At 32.2% G+C, this 17546-nt stretch overlaps 4 protein-coding genes across 8 annotated transcripts; 2 read left to right on the plus strand and 2 right to left on the minus strand.

Annotated features, from left to right (window-relative positions):
* Window positions 1–784: 784 nt before the first annotated feature.
* Window positions 785–4498, minus strand: LOC108775527 (WD repeat-containing protein 43). Its single transcript, XM_018541914.1, has 7 exons — window positions 4295–4498; window positions 3263–3760; window positions 2529–2982; window positions 2109–2415; window positions 1754–2001; window positions 1492–1678; window positions 785–881 (listed from the first exon to the last, which is right to left on the minus strand). Exons 1-6 carry the CDS (start codon window positions 4490–4492, stop codon window positions 1506–1508), a joined length of 1878 nt encoding a protein of 625 aa, XP_018397416.1. The 5' UTR covers window positions 4493–4498; the 3' UTR covers window positions 785–881; window positions 1492–1505.
* Window positions 4499–5492: 994 nt separating this feature from the next.
* On the plus strand, window positions 5493–7409 carry LOC108775529 (ubiquitin domain-containing protein UBFD1). Of its 4 annotated transcripts, none has more exons than XM_018541918.1 (5): window positions 5493–5560; window positions 6096–6458; window positions 6563–6753; window positions 6846–7034; window positions 7118–7409. In XM_018541918.1, the coding sequence occupies exons 1-5, from the start codon at window positions 5548–5550 to the stop codon at window positions 7226–7228; spliced, it is 867 nt and encodes a 288-aa protein (XP_018397420.1). In that variant the 5' UTR covers window positions 5493–5547; the 3' UTR covers window positions 7229–7409. The 4 variants fall into 4 exon arrangements, with proteins under 4 accessions (XP_018397420.1, XP_018397418.1, XP_018397422.1 ...); XM_018541916.1 differs by lacking the exon at window positions 5493–5560 and adding an exon at window positions 5584–5735; XM_018541920.1 differs by lacking the exon at window positions 5493–5560 and adding an exon at window positions 5584–5723.
* Window positions 7410–9911: 2502 nt separating this feature from the next.
* On the plus strand, window positions 9912–11480 carry LOC108775528 (uncharacterized). Its single transcript, XM_018541915.1, has 3 exons — window positions 9912–10092; window positions 10354–11168; window positions 11265–11480. The coding sequence occupies exons 2-3, from the start codon at window positions 10416–10418 to the stop codon at window positions 11478–11480; spliced, it is 969 nt and encodes a 322-aa protein (XP_018397417.1). The 5' UTR covers window positions 9912–10092; window positions 10354–10415.
* Window positions 11481–12066: 586 nt separating this feature from the next.
* On the minus strand, window positions 12067–16365 carry Wbp2 (WW domain binding protein 2). 2 transcript variants are annotated; one of them, XM_018541922.1, is made up of 6 exons: window positions 16042–16365; window positions 15374–15708; window positions 15105–15257; window positions 14393–14560; window positions 12858–12943; window positions 12067–12384 (listed from the first exon to the last, which is right to left on the minus strand). In XM_018541922.1, exons 1-6 carry the CDS (start codon window positions 16095–16097, stop codon window positions 12349–12351), a joined length of 834 nt encoding a protein of 277 aa, XP_018397424.1. In that variant the 5' UTR covers window positions 16098–16365; the 3' UTR covers window positions 12067–12348. The 2 variants fall into 2 exon arrangements, with proteins under 2 accessions (XP_018397424.1, XP_018397423.1); XM_018541921.1 differs by lacking the exons at window positions 12067–12384; window positions 12858–12943 and having other exon boundaries at window positions 14190–14560.
* Window positions 16366–17546: the final 1181 nt, after the last annotated feature.

Here is a 17546-nt window from a genome sequence, read left to right on the forward strand (position 1 = left end):
GGACGTAATTATTGTGAGTCTTCTTTAAAATTTGCAAAAAAATATTATAATAGTTTGGTAATCTAAAAATGCATTAATTTTTCAGTCCCTGTCGTGCAATAGATATGTACATCTTTGAAAAACATGTTTCATGATCGTAATTTTAGTCTTGTCGAATAGATTTAAAGAGAAGAGAGATTTTGAATCACATACCCTTTGGTTTACTATTAGGTAGAATCAAACGCTCAAGGAAAGCTTTTCGTAATAGGTAAATAATTCGCTGTCTTTTACGGTCTTCACCAATTTCTTACAGAATATGTCACTGAACATCATATCAAGCATTTAGTTACTACTTCCTTAATAATTAATAAACAAAAAGCCTCCAATAATGTTACTAGCAGTATTATTAAGTTCCCCTAAAATTATTCGATTACAAATAAAAATTTCACGATAAAGTTTGTATTTCGCATATCACGTACGATACGTATAGAATTCATATGCAAAGAAAATATTTTTATTTTACGACACTGTTATTTATATTTAAATATATCATTACATTTAATTAATGGATATGGATTAACAAAAAAAGGTATACTAAACAATTGATATTACTTTTACGTTATTCGCATATACATGTAATTATACACTTGTATATTTCTCTCTTGAAAAATATTAGGTATACAAGGATGATCGTTATGAAAATAACAAGAAAAACGTATTAATTTTCATGATTTCTTTATTAAAGAACGCTGTATTTGACTTTCCATCCAAATCTTCACATAATAATGAAAATAAATGTCTCGTGTGTGAAGAAAAGGTATACTTTTTACATACAGCACCATCTTTATTACATCTGTCTTTCGTTAAAATTGATTCCGTTGTAATAATAATGAAGATTTTTACTGAAAATAATGATTGTATAATATAAAAAACTGTTATAAATTCTCTTTTAAAACGTTTACAGTTCACAAGTAAATGATGTAAACAGTAAAACACACATTGCAGGGCATGTATTATAAAATTATACGAAATGGATTCCGATCGGAATTGTTCAATTATTTCTTAGAGTTATATATTATGTTTTCTATGGGAAACGAAATATTTCTCTCTAACTGGAATCCATTCCAAACATTTCCATAATACGCCCTGATATAAAAATTAAATTATTATAATTTGTTATTACTTTACTTCTATGCAGGAATGGGAAGTTACTTTACCGTTTCTTTTACTTTTTAAAAATAATATTCTTAATCTTAACTCTTAATTAATTATAGTTATTGTCATAAAAAAATGTAACTTCATTAAATCGTTGTTTTAAAAGGTATCTTCCCATCCCTGCTTCTGTATCATTTTAACAAAAAGTAACTGAATTATTAATATATTACTACTTAGAAAATAATTCTTAGAAAATAAAAGTAACCATATATTTAGCAAATATTTCTAAAATTATAATCCTTTTAACTCAATCTTTTTTTTTAGTAAATTAGTAGTTACACGAATCATTACACTAACCAATTCGATAGATTTCAGCTGTGTATAGATTCATTATCATCCACATCATCATCATCAAATTTAACGCTTCTGTTATCTTCTTCATCGTGTTCATCTTGAACATCTTGATCGGACATTTCTTCCCAATTTTCATCGGATTCGCTGCTGAGGTCAATATCGTCTTTATCGGCACCTTCATCTGATGAATCTGCATACATTTTTAATAACGTGATTTAATATGTTAAATTCGATAAAATTTAGAATGTTGATACATCGTATTTACCTTGATCTTGATAAACAAGCAAACTCTCCTCAGTTATGTCTTTATTGTGTTCCTCATTAGCCTGAGATATTTGTCCTGTTATAAGAGAAACTCTGCCTTTTAATCTTTGTATAGCTGTTAGAAGTGCTAACTTTGCATCGATAAAACTTAGAATAGGACTGAGTATCTCTGCGACATCTGGTCGCGACATTAAATGAGCTGCATGAGTCATTATTAAAGGTTGTAACCACATTACTGCAATTTTGTTCCTAAATAAAATGAGTTAAGAAAATAATTTTAGAAAATAATTTGCGTAAAATTTTTAGAAAATATAAAATTTAGAAAATCCATAAATGAAAAAATAGAATATAATTACGTGTATGTTTTGCCTTGCAACATAACAGTTAATTCTTTAAGCAATGGAATAATTGCTTGCACTGGTAATCTTGCAATAGTATTACGAATTACAGCTTCATTTTTTGTAAATAACACTGTCGTCAAAATAGTTTTATCTTTACTATTTAATCCTTGTAGCAGTAATTGCGTCATATTGGCTCCTTTCGTCGGTGTCCTCCCAGGTGTATTTGCATCTGCATTTAAACTAAGATTTTCCAATCTATCTTTTAAGAGTAATTGAGAGCCTGAGGTAGTTCTATTTCTTTTTTGTGTTGGAACTTGTATTCCTGTAACACATTTTTTTGACGTTTTTCACCAATACACATTGAACCAAACCATTTATTTTGATAGACTGTCAGAAGTAAAAAAAAAAAAGAAATATAGTTACAAAGAATGTTACCTGGTGTGAGATATTCAACATCTCCTTCGATCGCAGTAGGTTTTATTTTAGAAATTGTCTCTTCTTTCCTTTCTTTTGATTTTTTTGTATCTAATCTCTCCGATCTAATTAAACATTGCACTTTGTCCGAAAAATCGGGCATTACTTTCTCGAATGTTAAGTTGATATAACTACCATATGCCAGTAATAGTTTTTTATCTTTAGTTAGGTGACCTGCTAAAATTGGAATCTGTTGAACAGTTTCTTTCTGATTGATATCTGCTGCTACTGCAATGTTAAGAGATGGTTTCAGTGGTTTGGTATGACCATTTGGCTGATATTTGAATAATTGAGCTTGACCCGATTGAGTAGTAACCAATATGCAGACTTGCAATTCTTCTGTACTAAGTATCGAGATGGATGTAGCCTCATCTTGAATGGCTAATGTTGCTACCGACGCTTTATCATTTTTATTCTAAACATAGATTTAAAAAATTTTATTATAAATAAATTTTAAATGTACATACAAATAATCAACCAAATAAAAGCTAATGTTATATAACAGTTATATACAAAATGAGTTATCATATAAGATGTTACAAGTAGATAAGTATTAAGAAGTTAACTTTTTCTATCTTTAGAATGAATTTCTATTGATTTATTATTGACGTTTGTCAACCAGAATATCTTTGTTTCAGAAGTGAATTAAAAAACATTTTTAATACTTTATGTGTTAAATATAGTTAGCAACATACTTTGTCTAACATCCATACAGAAAGATGATTGTCTGCACGGGCAGCACTTATTAGATAACTAGTTGCGCTGTCTATTTGTACAGTATGAAGAAAAGTGACATGATTGGCATGTCCAGTAAACGTGCGAATTAATTGCTTTGTTTCTAAATTCCACCACTTGATTATTTTTTCAGCAGATAACAAAGACTTTCCATTTGATGGAATTGCCAATGCTGTGACTTTTGCTTTGCCAGATTTCCATTTACATTTGATTCCATTCTCTTGAAGATTCCATTCCACTATATGATAATCATTAGCTGCTGTAATCAATCCAGTATATGTTGACCAAGCAATTGCTGTGACAGTAGAAGAATGACCATTCTCTAATGTAGTGCTAACGGATGCAGCAGCTACATCATACAAGGTGACTTTTCCATTCACTGAACCCATAGCCACAACAGCTTTGCGATCAACTTGTTCCGAAATTGACTTCCTTCTGCGTCTCTTCTTTGGTGAAGGCTTAAAAGATAGAAATTAGAAAATATTTTATCTTACAGAGGAATGAGTATTTCTAACATATTTGACTTTTATAAATATGCGTTTATTGGTGATCTCATTAAAAATGCTCTTTAACTAAAAATGTAAGAAACATTAAGCTATAAAACATGAAATTTGTCTCTATTCAAAATGAAATATTCGATGTGTCTTTAATGTAATCTTTCGAAAATTGACATATTGATAAAGTTTGAGATAGTGTACTGGACGTGGACAGATAAATGTTGATGCAGATGAGGATTAAAAACAGGCTTGTTCTTTTTAACTAAACTTCTTGTACGGTTCATCTTCCTTCTTTTTTTCTCTATATTGAAAAGAAAAAGAGAAAAGGTGAACTAAGCAGGAATTTAACTAAAAAGAACAGATCTAATCAAAATTGTTGACATGGTCATGACAATTGTATACAATAATAATGCAAATAAAGCAAAAAAAGGGAAAACGAAAGGTGGGAATATTTGCGGCGAGATTGAAGAGCACATGGCGCATTTAAGTATTTACCGATACATTGCCCGCCGATTGCGGGCTCACCAAGATCCATCCTATGACACTGCAGGGTGACGATAAATGCCGATTAGGAGTGTACTCGTGCTTCAACCGGCCACTTGCAGTCTCCCAGATTTTCAACTTGCCATCATTGCCGCAAAACGCGTAATATTGTCCGTCTTGAGAGAAAGCGGAACATCCCGTACTTGCCATCACGCTTGCTTCAGTTCGCCTCGAGTTACTACGAATTTCTAACCCGCTTGCAACCCTCAATCAGCGCGCCATCGGTCGGCGGCTTGGCGCAACTGATAGACACACAAACCCAAGCTTGCGTATGCACGTGTGACTTTGTAGCAGCTTCACAAGCTTGGATGCGTGCTACAGGTTACGCCAAGCCGCCGACCGATGGCGCACTGATCGAGAGCTTGTGGCGACCGCCACCAGAGGTCCAACGGGACTCGCGCCATTCTCACAAGCGTTCGAGACTAGTCCGTGATTTAACATGGCCGTCAATGGGTACATTCATCGGACTCAACGGTTGCGTGGGCGCTCAATGTTACTGCTGCATTCTTCTAGATCTAAAATTCTGATTGGATGATCTAAAAGAATACTCCAATAACAACGAGCGCTCACTCAACTGTTGAGTCCACTGAACGCGTCCAAAGAATGTCAAGAAAAATAGAACGACGCTTGGTCGACTTGTGTTATCAGATGGAAAGCATCCATAAAAGATATGTCGCATTTTATCGGTAAAAACAGCAATCTCATCGGAGTTCGGGCGGGCTTTACTTTAGACTGTTATATTTTATGCAAGATCTATGCTCTCCGTCTCAATAAAAAATTTTTATCAATTTATGTCAATAATGTCATCGTTCTCCAATTATCTCCGTATCTTTTTTGTAAGGACAAGGACGAAAATTTGTCCAAGGTTGACGATCTTTAATAATATCGTGTCGATGATGATAATAATAATAATATAAATTGGCGTAGAGTTGGAAAATGATCGAGTTATTCGAATATATTAGATTATATATATATATATTCTTATTGTTTTTTTTCTAAAATAAAAATGTTTTCTAAATAAATATTTAAAAATATATAATTTTTTATCTTTCTATATACATAAGTATAAATGTGATATACTGAGGGTGAGAGCAGACGAGAAATTCAAAAATTCGAAAGTCATTCCGAAGAACGTGCGTCACCGATGTCACGATGCGTGACGCTCTCTGTGATAATTTTGATTGGCTAACGGAACACGGTTCAACATGGAGTACGTGGGTACGTGCTGAATCCTGTTTATTTTTCGTGCTTTCCGTAAAAATTTTCGGCGTTCACTACTCTTTGTTCTCACTTTATCATTTTTTCTTTCGATCGCGCGGCAAGTCCGACCGGCAGACAGGTGGATTGCGACATTCCGTCGAAATACGCTATCTCATGTGTGGTGTGTGTTTGTGTATGTCAGATAATTTTATGACGTTGATGCTCGTCCTTATCGTAAGCTCCTAAACTTGGAAGCGTGTATTTGCGGATTATCCACAATTCCGATGCAACGACGTACGTTTGCGCTGTTTGGCTGTTGAAATATTTATTTCTTAAAGGGATGTAGCCTTTTAAGGGATTAACCTTTCACCGATTAACTGCCCATTCGTACCTTCGTTGGATATCAATATGACAATAATTAAAATAACTTATTTCCAAAATAAAAGCTATCGTACACAATCAGCGTAATCGACAATGTTTTTATAAGGAAAAAAAATTTCAGGTTTTTACCAGAGAGTTATATTACTATACTAATGTATTTTTGTCTTCCTAGATACTGTAAAGAGCGATAACAATGACAGCTGTTGCAACTCGTCTCCTTGTCCGGAACTCGCATCGAATCCACAGTCTATTGAAAATTCGACGACAGAGACTAAAGAAGCTACAATGGAATGTGAAAACAATGTCAACAGCTCACAGGATACTACCTTGCAAGAACCATCCACAGAGAATATAGACTTTACAGTGATTTACAACAAACAGAAGATTAGTGTAAATTTTGCTTTAGATAGCACAGTTGCCGAATTAAAGACATATTTGCAAAAAATTATCTCAGTACCACAAGCGATGCAGAAAGTTATGTTTAAAGGATTAGCCAAAGACGATCAGACTCTAAGAAACTTGGGAGTCACAAAAGGTAATAACCATACATCTTGTTATTATAATAATGGTTAGTATAAGCATATATTATTTACTCTTTGTTATTAATAAAATTACTAACTTGTTTTCTAACCAATTAAGGTGCCAAAGTTATGATAGTTGGATCGAAGTTAGATGATGTATTGGCTGTGTCGATTCCAACAAAACAAGACCTCATTGGCGAGACTATTTCTTCGGTGAGCAAAGAACCTCTTTCGCAACAAAAAATCCATAGGAAAGTTTTAGATAAAGGTATTCCAGAAGATGTGATGCCAGGGATATTAGATAGCAAGGTTGTATAATCTGTATAATGTTTTATTCATACACATACACACAGTAATGGAACCTATTTTATTGCAACTGATTTCATTGATTAAATATATAGGAACCTTTACCTGAATTTCCATTAGCTGGAATGTTAAATAAGTCTGGAGGAAAAGTCAGGCTAACATTTAAATTGGAACAAGATCAGCTTTGGATCGGCACAAAAGAAAGAACAGACAAAATACCTATGAATTCGATAAAAGGCGTCCACAGTGAACCTATTCACGATCATCCTGAATATCATATTATGGTATGTATCTCGTTCAGAAAGCTCATCGTAAATTCTGTGATAATTATTGAGTATTTTAATAGTAACCTTTAAAATTTATACAGGCAATACAATTAGGCACTACAGAAGCATCAAGGTATTGGATATATTGGGTCCCTGCGCAGTACATATCCGCTATTAAGGACGCTATTCTTGGCAAATGGTGTTACTTCTGATTGATAATCGCCAGAAATCTCGATTTCTGTAAATCTTAATTAATCGGGTATAAACATTGATACAAACACTGCTGTTGCATTGACATAAAAATTGTCAGCTAGTCACACACATTTCTAACAGTAAGTAATAATTTATTTTGAGTTGCATTATCATTGCAAAGAATCCCCAATAAACGTAGTCTATCCCATTATGAAAACTATTTAAGTGACTAGTCTTGATTTATTGGGAAAAAAGATTGTAATCACTATGCCAAATGTTTTATATTTTCATAGTCCAGATTTAAGTGTATACCTTGAATTTTTTACATTTTTGAAAGTAAAATAGACAGTCTTACATGAGAACTGTGATTAGTGACACTTCCATAATTAATAATATGTTGTGATAATATTACAAATGTTTTTAACTATATGATTTATAAAATTTCGTCTTTTTAATTTTCTTGAAATGTGTCTACAAATTTATTGAAACTTCCAATTTTTATTCAAAATCTGGATATAAAAAATATTCAATTTATTGATAAATCATTTTTGCAATAAAAATATAATTTTGATGTGGATACTATACCAGGGCTTTTAATTTGATTTAATATATTATTTGTATATTATTTTAAAACTTTATCAATGAAACAACTTTTATGAAATTTAGTTAATGTCAATTGATCCTTTCGCTGAAAAGAGCATACGTTTATGCCTTTAACAAGTGAGCGATTATTTAATATACATATATATATATATATAAGAACGTCTATATTTCTATTCCCTCCAATTTTCAACATTTATAATAAAAAAAAATTATACATTACACGAAAGATATTTATAATTAGATAATTATAGACAAGTTAAAAAAATCATTTCAAGAGAATAATGATTAAAATGTTTATAACTCCATCTTCATTACCTGTAAAAATTTCTGTTAACATTGTTTACACCTGAAATGTGTACCTTCTGCACACGAATGTCTTTTGTTATGAGCATACCGTAGCGAAAGGGTTTAAATCATAACATTGCATTTGTAAGCAAACTTTTGAACAGGTAATTATTCATACAACTTATGATTTTATATTATTCAATCATATATTTTTATGTAACATCCAGTTTATCAAGTGATTTAGTGTGCTCACATATGTGTAGTATACAGATTTATATATTGTTCAAAAACTGTATGGAATCTATTCTTGGTACATGTTAAGTTTTAACGAAGTTTTATATACTTTTTGTTGTAGTTTGTGCAAAAAAAAAAAAGAAATACACACATGTGCGCTCGCCCGCAAACACACACCCATACCCACTTACTCCTTATGTGAAATAGATTAAAACATATTATATATATCGATATTGAACAAAGATATAATCCTTGTATGCAAAGACAGGGATAAATTTCAGTATCATTATGTTAACTTGAAAGCAGAATAACAACGAATTTTGCATTGAATAAAATGAAGAAATCCGTTCAATATTTTGTGATTGGCCTAATAATAAAATAACATGTAAAAAAGATCAAAATATTACGATCTATAAGAATTATGCATAAAGGATTCATATATAATCTTTAACATTTTAACTGCTGTAAATTAGGTTTTATACGTTTAAATTATGTAATCACAAGAATAAGATAAATCAAAATTTTTAGTAATATCTATACAGTCGATATTGTCGAGAAATCTACTTGAGAAGTCGATTCGAATGAGGACTTGTACATTAGTTGTGTGATTTGATAAAATAAATACTTCTGAGACTTTGTTTTTAATGATTAATTTTTTTATCGCATTTCTAATATTTCTGCGCGTGATTAGACACTACCGTGTCTTCTGATTAGCATTAAATCTATATATAGTATATGTATACATTACTCAACAAAATTAAAGAATTACCTTATAAAAATAGGTAAACTTCAAGATAGAATAATTTTATTAAAAATTATCGAGACGTTTAAAAAAGCATTTTACAGTTTGAAATCTCTATTTTTTTATACATATTATATATATTTTTAAAAAACTTCTTACGAATATTTTATGAAGATGCATCAGATCTTAAATTTTTAATTTGCGCCGTAAAATTTGGTAAATTTGGTAAAAAATTTTGAAATTTGATGTTGTCTTTATTTATGTTTGTGTAATTTTATAAAATATCGATACGGCCGTTTTCTAAAGTACGGATCTGAATAGTAGAGATTTCAAGTTTTAAAATGTTTTTTAAACATTTCGATATAATTTTTAATGAAGTTATTCTATCTTGAAATTTGCTTATTTTTGCAGGGTGATCCTTTCATTTTGTTGAATAGTGTATGATTTATTAGCGTTAAAATTCTTCTATCTAAACATATGTCATAGTGCAAATTGTTCTTTTAACGGAGGCAGAAAACACATCTGCTGAACATACGATGCAGGAAACATCTTGTTAAGAAAGTGCTTAGTCGTGGCTGCACTAAAACAGGCTTCCATTCCTAAGGCAGATGTGAATGCCATTGGAAGGAGAGTCCCCACCAAGTAGGACGAGAGATGAAAGTTTCCGCGTCGTATAATCGATAACAGCTCTGCAGCTCTCACAGTTCTCGAATGTAACTCAAGGACGAGAAAGATGTTGCGTGCCACAAGCATGTAAATATGGATTATATTATTTATCATTTGTATTATTTGTATTTTGAACTGGTGATTTGCCTTTGCACAAAAATCGCTGTACCGGATCATCGTGAGAAATGACATAGCAAAATACATTTTGTGTGGAATCTTGAACTTATAATTCAGATCTTCTACAATCTTTTCTGGCAATGTAAACAACAAAGCCACGTCAAGATTTAAACAAAGCAAATGATTCATATACTATACAGATAGTAAATACGTATTTACAGTACGATGATAATAAATGTAAGTATCGGCGTATAATGTTAGCAATACATTAAGATCGTATTAAAACGAAATACAAGTGGCAGTGCTATTACAGTAATTATCATCATAATTGCTATTCATATATTATTAAGATCAATTGGAATTATAACGCACGTTATTATATCACGTACGAGAGTGAGAGTGGAGTATTGAAAATATATTTCGTATTCTATATATATCAAAACGAAAAATAAATTTAACCAATATCTATAGAGTACAAACTCCAATAATTCTAAATAGCTTTCTAGGAATGAAATGAAAAGTGGAAACAAACGGATAATAAATTAATCAATTGAACTAGAATGGTATCGCCAGAAGATAGTGAAGAATTCATAAAAAAAGCATTTCTTAAATTAACCGAAAATTATATTCAACATGGAGCTGTGATAAATGATTTAAAATCTATTACTATGACTACTAATTCCAAAAGTGCCAAGAATCGTAGCTTCACGAGGCGTTCGAAGAAATTGCTGGTGATGTTGTTAATGCCATTTCTTTATGGCGTGTTTAATAGATATGTTTACAATATAATTAAGAATTTTCAAGGAACTCGATGCTTGTTACCGAACAATTATTTCATATGGGAGTTTACAAGACCGATAACTAATTGCGATTACTGTCGTGACATCGAAGCGCCGCTAATCTTGCCGAATTTGACTAAAGAGGAATTTCGCTTTTATTCCTATTTGTCGCGACCTATGATAATAAAGAATGCAGCCTATAATTGGCCTGCGCATAAAGAATTTACTTTGGACTTTTTTCGGAACTTGTACGAGCGTATCGAGGGTGCTTACGAGTCGATAGAGGAGGAATGCCAGTTTTTGCATTTTAAGAGTAACTTCGCAAACATACGCGAGGTATTTGCGATGAGTGAAGATCGAGCGTTACACCGAGAGGGCGAAGAACCCTGGTATGTCGGCTGGAAAAATTGCCATCCACAAATTCTAGATACCATGAAGCAATTTTACAACATACCTCACTTTTTGCCGGATGACGCTGAAATTCCATATAGCAATTACATTTTCATGGGGTATGAGGAAGGTGCCGTTATGCACGTGAGTTTTGTAGCCAAACAGTCCATTTGTGTGACATTGCAAAAGTGTGTCATATCAATTACAAGTCTTTTTGATACTGTTTTTTTTTTTTTGTAGTTGGATTACATATCGAGACTGATGTGGCAAGCTCAAGTAATAGGTAGCAAAACATGGACCGTGGCTCCAACACCGGAATGCGATAGCGAATGTAAATCTTTTCAATTTTCCGTCAATGTAACGGATGTCGTACTGTTAGATACGCGAATTTGGTATCACAGTACTCACATTGAAAATGGAAATCTTAGTTTAACAGTTAGCTCTGAGTACGGATAGACTTTTAAAACTTTTATACATTCCAGAGAGTAATCTCTAACGTACAAAAATTGCTTCGATAGGAATCTAAGCAATTGTTTTTTTATCTTTTTATACGAATATCGATTGGAGAAATAGGTACAAAATGTGCCTTTTAACATTCAGTATGTTGTTATTCAATGTTTTTCGACTCGATCTTTTGTTATTTTAATGAATCGAATTATATTAAACGGGAAAATTAAAATAAACGCATTCTCAATAAACAGCTTATTGAGCCTACATAAGAGAATATTGTCTCTAGTATAAATTATCTATTATTGAATATTGTAAATTTATCTCCTTTTCTCCAACTATTAGAAAAATACATAGTTTCTTAAAAAATGTATTCAAAGATTAATATTAATCTTTGTTTTTATAGTTGACTATATTTATAGTGTCGCAATTATTATATTTTTGTAATTTTTAATAAAGATTTAAAACGTATTCATTTATAATAAATTCATGGTCATACAAATCGTTTACGTATTTACATATGTGTAAACATTTATTTCATAATTATATAGACTCGTGTGAAACACAACAATACAATTATTTTTAAGAGATAACATGTACAAGAAATTATTATTAATATTCGCGTTAATACATAGCACTAATGTTGCAAAAAGTACCTGCAATAACCTGTGCTGTAACATTGCATAGCTATAATGAGAAAAACTTGGTGCACCTTCAACCATCAACTTGAACCAATGTATCTAGATTCAAGAAGTATAACAAACGTTGACAGTTTGTTACGTTAAATGCACGACAGCATACAAATTTGCAGTATTCACCTAAAGTGGAATGCATACCGATTACACTATATAATTCGTTTGTGTAATGCGATACATTTTCACTGATATTTCTTTGTGTAGGCTGGTGGACTTTCCTGAAATATACCGACAAACATTATTTATTATACGCATCTATACATATAATTCTATACACATAAACCCGTATTCAAAACGCATTTTTATCGATAAATGCATGCTAATACTAAAATATTATAAAAGCATATATGCGAAATTTGCCGAATGTATATAGAAAAATAAAAATATTCTATTTATATAATATTAAGTACATTCGATTGTCGCATTATGTGTCACAGATAAGACAATCTATAATATATTATTTGTGATAAAAATACAGTACAAATGAAGTCATGAAATGAGATAAGTATCCCGTTTTATATCAAGTGTGTCAAAGAAACAGAAATATCAAAAAACAAAGAATATATTTTTGAAAAAAGTAATTTGTGATAAATAAAAATATATAATATACATTTAAGTTTTTTATAGATTGCATGTTATAAATTTTTGGATGTAATCATAAATATTCACATGTAATTAAAACATAACTTACATAATATTCTGGTGGTGGAACGTAAGCGCATTGAGGTCTATTAGGATCATAATATGCGCTCTGTGCAGCTTCAGCAGCCTTTGCATCTGATAAAAAAACGGTGGAATAATATACTTTAAACACAAGTTAAAAATCAAATGTCACGTTATTACTGTGTCGAAATTAATGAATAAATTTTGTTAAATTGAAAGCACGGTTTTTTTTAAACAAAAGTCATATTGTTTTTAACTATAACGAAAATAGTTAGCGTTTTATTATTTAAATTAACTATGAAGGTGCACATGGCAACAATAAACGTATTTATTTTAAAAAAATTTATAAACTATGTGCAATATAAATTTTAACGCAAAAATTAAAAAATGTAATAAACTATTATTTTTCATATTTATATTAAGTAAAGGCCAAGCTAAAAATCACCAGTAATTAAGTATATCATTATAACTTAATGCAACGAAAATAAATTACATAATCTATATATGTTTAGCATTCTTATAGTATAAATTTTTTAATTAAATACATACAAACACAATTCTTGTTTGATGTTTTAAATTTATTTCGTTCTGGCATTATTATATCAAGTTTTAACCGTTTCCTAATTAAATACAAAACACGTGATAAACAACAAAATATTTATCTATGCACTTGTGTATATATATATATATATATATATATGTGAAAAATTTATATTCGAAATCCACAATAAAAATTAATAATATAACATGAATTAAAAATTGACTTGAAGCACACAGTCTGCTATGTCTGTCTGTTTAAGCCGTTTACTGATCTACTAACAACTACGAGATAATAATTGAGCGAGGTGAAAGCCAATCTTATTTCAGATCGAGTAAGGACATGTTACGCAACCGTATTGCTTAATACACATTTCAAACTTTCAAGTTTAGTGGGTATCCGCATTAATCCTTTAGCTATCTTTCCATTTAGAGACGTAATTTTGAATAGATAGGTTTGTGAATAAAAACAGCAAAAATTTTTTTTAATCAATATTTAATATTATATTATATGTGTATATATTAATAGTATACGTTTAATATATGTAACGTACACTACAACCTTGCGGAAGCAACACATGATAACTGTGTTATATTCAATACAATTGCGAAAAGCATATTTTTACTAAACTATTGAGAGAGAAATAGAGATATTTAGAAAAATATACATATTATATAAGCAAAAATATATTATTCGCAAAGAATGTTTAGCGCATTTTTTTTGTAATTTTCTCGATGTCTGTCATTTGCCATAATTTATAATTTTGATAAAATATATATATATATGTACATATACGTGTATACATATATATATATAATTTACAACATGTATACAAGTATATCATATACACACATATATGTATTTATTATAACTCATTAGTATCGATGTGACTATGGATTATAGTCCCGGCTGCTGATTGTAAGGTCCAGGCTGCATATAAGTGCTTTGCGGGTATGGCGAATACGGTGGTGGATTAGGCGAATAACCGCTATAAGGCGGTTGTCCATAGCCACCGGGATACGCACCTGCATGGGACATCGGCTGACTATTGTAATTCGGATTGGCCCATCCGGGAGCTCCTGGTTGTCCTACTGCGGCTCCAGCGCCTTGATGTTGCGGGCCGCTCGCGTATCCGTATCCTGGTTGTATTCCGGGATACGGTGGCGGGCTGTCTGTCATAAAGACTGTATTTCCTAGAAGAGAAGCAATTTAATGTGAATTTTATATACGATGAGCATTTAAAAATATTCAATAGTGCAAATTTAAAATGATGACAAAAATGAATCCTATTATATACATGATTAATGTTTTAGAACTGTATACAAGATAAACTACTGATACAAATTTTTACAACTTTAAATTTCAATGTTATAATATGACAATATATGCTTGTACAAGAAGATATTATTAGGAGTAAACATATTTTGTTATGCATATGCATCAATTAAATAGAAGTGAGTGTGGGTGTGTATGTGTCGTGTATGTGTGTATGTACACATGTGAATGGGCATATGCAAATATATACATTTATTTATAAGTTGTATATTTTACTTTAGATAGCGAGCTAAATCTTGCTATGAGAATAGCGATAAAAGATTACGTTGTAAAAATACTCAGGACTATAATCTTTCTTACACAGGTAAATCAATAACTTTACAAATATTAAATCAAATCAATATATATATATATGGGACATATATAGGAAATATATATAGGAAAATAAAAACCGATATTAACCTTGCGGAACATCTGGGAATACATCTTTTGGAGGTATCCACCCATAGTAACCAGTTGGAGGAGGTTGATAAGCCGAAGGTTGCGCTGGATACCAATCAGATAATGGAGGCGTATATGGTGGTGGTGCTTCATTTGCTGGACCATTGCGTTGAGCTGAAAATCATTTGGAATAATGGTATTTAATATCTTAAAAGAGTCAAGCTAAATCGATAAGTTTATCTCTTTAGTATATACTTAGTTATAATACTTCATAATTATATTTATCTTACCCATTGTAGCAGTTCTCAGCAAAGCTTGACCAAAATCTATTGCTCCACCACTCTTGAATCTCAATTTAAATTTGCATTCTCCAACCCAATTACCATTTGCCTGAGCACGGCATTTGCCTCCTATGTAATTAGCGCCAAAAACTGGCTGTTCTAATCCTACTTCACTCAGTGTAATAAATGGGAAACTGAACGACTGCATCTTTTCTTTTTGATCTTTAGCATTAAAGATCATCCTATGTGTTGTCAGGTATAATCTGCCATGCTTTTTTCCAATAAACTCTGCTTGTTCTTGTCCATGAAATTCCATATTGACATTATCGCAGAAGAGTAAGATGCTACAGATAATTAAATATCAAAAGTTAGTATTATTGCGAGATATGGTGTAAATGTTTCATGCTAATTTAATTGGTACAGGTATTGCAAATATGATTCGCGTGAACAGAATAGATAATTCGTTCGAATAATTGAAATTAAATGCGATCGTGTAATTGCACATTTATGATAAAGTAACAAAGACGTAAATAATACAGTTGATTGTCGGCGGAAGGCTATGACGGTATTGCACAGCCGAAGAGTCATAATGAGATTATTCAAAACGGATGATTTTACGTTAACGTAAATTTCATAAAAACGATAACAAATTATTTAATTAGGTTTTCATCACTTACCACTCGCCAGAGTAGAGAAGGACTCCACCGTTGGTGTGTGCCGTGTTCAACGACATATTCTCCTTGAATTAAATCGTTTACGATGAATAATAAAACTGCGACGAATGGTGACAAACGCCGTCGATACGTGTCGATGATCGAGACTGATCGAGACACTTCAAGACTCTCCTTCTCTCCTCTATTTAGAAACTATTGGAAAATGTACGTTACAACGTTATCACTTCCATAAGTTCCAAATAATGAGTAAATGTCTGAATGAAGTCAATGAAGTGTAGATGTGTAATAAATGTGGCAGATTATGGCGACTTATTGATAACAGCCATGTTGCTTTTCAGCAATTTCTGATTGGCGAGCTAATAGTCCACAATGTTCTCGTTGTCGTGGCTAATTTCTGATTGGGTATCGCACATCCATTTCATCATGTTTCGACGTTTTCGATTAGTCCTTAGAAGTAGACAGATTGGCCATTCGAGTGTTTCACGTGATTGATATCACGTGATTTGTGCTCACTGGATTGCGTTCCAAAACTCTGACTTTGTCAACCCGGGGCGTGTATGTTTTTTGTTTCTGAGGTGCGTTCAGAATCGTTGTCCGGATGCACCTAGATGTTGTTTTATCCTTGTTGTTTACGACTGATAAACAAGGATAACACGACACCTGGGTGCATTCAGATGATGTTCTGAACGCAGTCCTGCACTATTTGAACTGGTACATACTACATACAGTGCAATAAGTTGAAGTTTGTTTCATTTTAACTTATTACACCATGTGCACTATAATATTCAGACAGTGCAGAAACAAAAGCAGACGTAGAGATACTTGATGATCCTAATTCCCAAATTCCCGTTCGGGTGTAGAGACTAGTCCATCGCGAATTTTTCTGCTCAATTATGGAACAAGCACCGATAGATTGATTGAGAACCTGAAACCAGAAATTCGTGAATATTACCAACGAGATCATGGACATTATCGGCGGGATCGTGGGCATTTGGCTAAGTAGTTCAATGTTCACGTTTTGTGGATATAGAGGCGCTTCAAAATAAGGTAAATCTCGGATGATCGAGATCCGGGACTGTCATACCGTTGTCACTTGTTGGAAGGCATACATCGAAGTCAGAGCTATGCAAGATAAAAAGAACAAGGAACAGAGAATGAGAATTTCAACCTATCAGAAATCATGTACTGTGGAATACGCAGTTGTCTCATATACATATAGATTGAAATTCTTATTCTCCGTTCTCTATCCCTTTTTTTCGCGCAATCCCTGAGAACGGCCATGCCCGGAAATCCGGGTCATCCCGGATATGCAAGTCCTACCCCGCGGCTCTTCCGTCCGCAGCGCGGAGGCCGCGGGAATGCGAAAGCATTTCTCCCTCGTAAACAAAAAAAAAAGCTGATTCGGATAATGAACAACAATGAATTATATATTTATATATACATATAACGGCCGTACTGGAATTCGGCTATCAGCGGTGATGAGCTCAACCCCCCCCCCCCCCCCCCCC

The sequence above is a fragment of the Cyphomyrmex costatus genome, unplaced genomic scaffold (genome assembly GCF_001594065.2).
Source record: "Cyphomyrmex costatus isolate MS0001 unplaced genomic scaffold, Ccosl1.0 scaffold30, whole genome shotgun sequence".
In the NCBI taxonomy this organism is placed as follows: Eukaryota; Metazoa; Arthropoda; class Insecta; order Hymenoptera; family Formicidae; genus Cyphomyrmex; species Cyphomyrmex costatus.

Bases quoted from the DNA above. Each gene is read 5' to 3' on its own strand.
- Wbp2 (XM_018541921.1), bottom strand. From the start codon at position 16,097: ATGTCGTTGAACACGGCACACACCAACGGTGGAGTCCTTCTCTACTCT. The intron at 15,258-15,373 runs GTAAGATAAATA...AATGATTTTCAG, and splicing joins GCTGAGAACTGCTACAATGG to CTCAACGCAATGGTCCAGCA. The intron at 14,561-15,104 runs GTTAATATCGGT...CTTCTCTTCTAG, and splicing joins ATTCCCAGATGTTCCGCAAG to GAAATACAGTCTTTATGACA.
- LOC108775529 (XM_018541916.1), top strand. The intron at 6,459-6,562 runs GTAATAACCATA...TAACCAATTAAG, and splicing joins AAACTTGGGAGTCACAAAAG to GTGCCAAAGTTATGATAGTT. The intron at 6,754-6,845 runs GTTGTATAATCT...TTAAATATATAG, and splicing joins CAGGGATATTAGATAGCAAG to GAACCTTTACCTGAATTTCC.
- LOC108775528 (XM_018541915.1), top strand. From the start codon at position 10,416: ATGGTATCGCCAGAAGATAGTGAAGAATTCATAAAAAAAGCATTTCTT. The intron at 11,169-11,264 runs GTGAGTTTTGTA...TTTTTTTTGTAG, and splicing joins AGGAAGGTGCCGTTATGCAC to TTGGATTACATATCGAGACT.
- LOC108775527 (XM_018541914.1), bottom strand. From the start codon at position 4,492: ATGGCAAGTACGGGATGTTCCGCTTTCTCTCAAGACGGACAATATTAC. The intron at 2,416-2,528 runs GTAACATTCTTT...AATGTGTTACAG, and splicing joins TGTTGAATATCTCACACCAG to GAATACAAGTTCCAACACAA. The intron at 1,679-1,753 runs GTAAATACGATG...AAATGTATGCAG, and splicing joins GCTTGTTTATCAAGATCAAG to ATTCATCAGATGAAGGTGCC.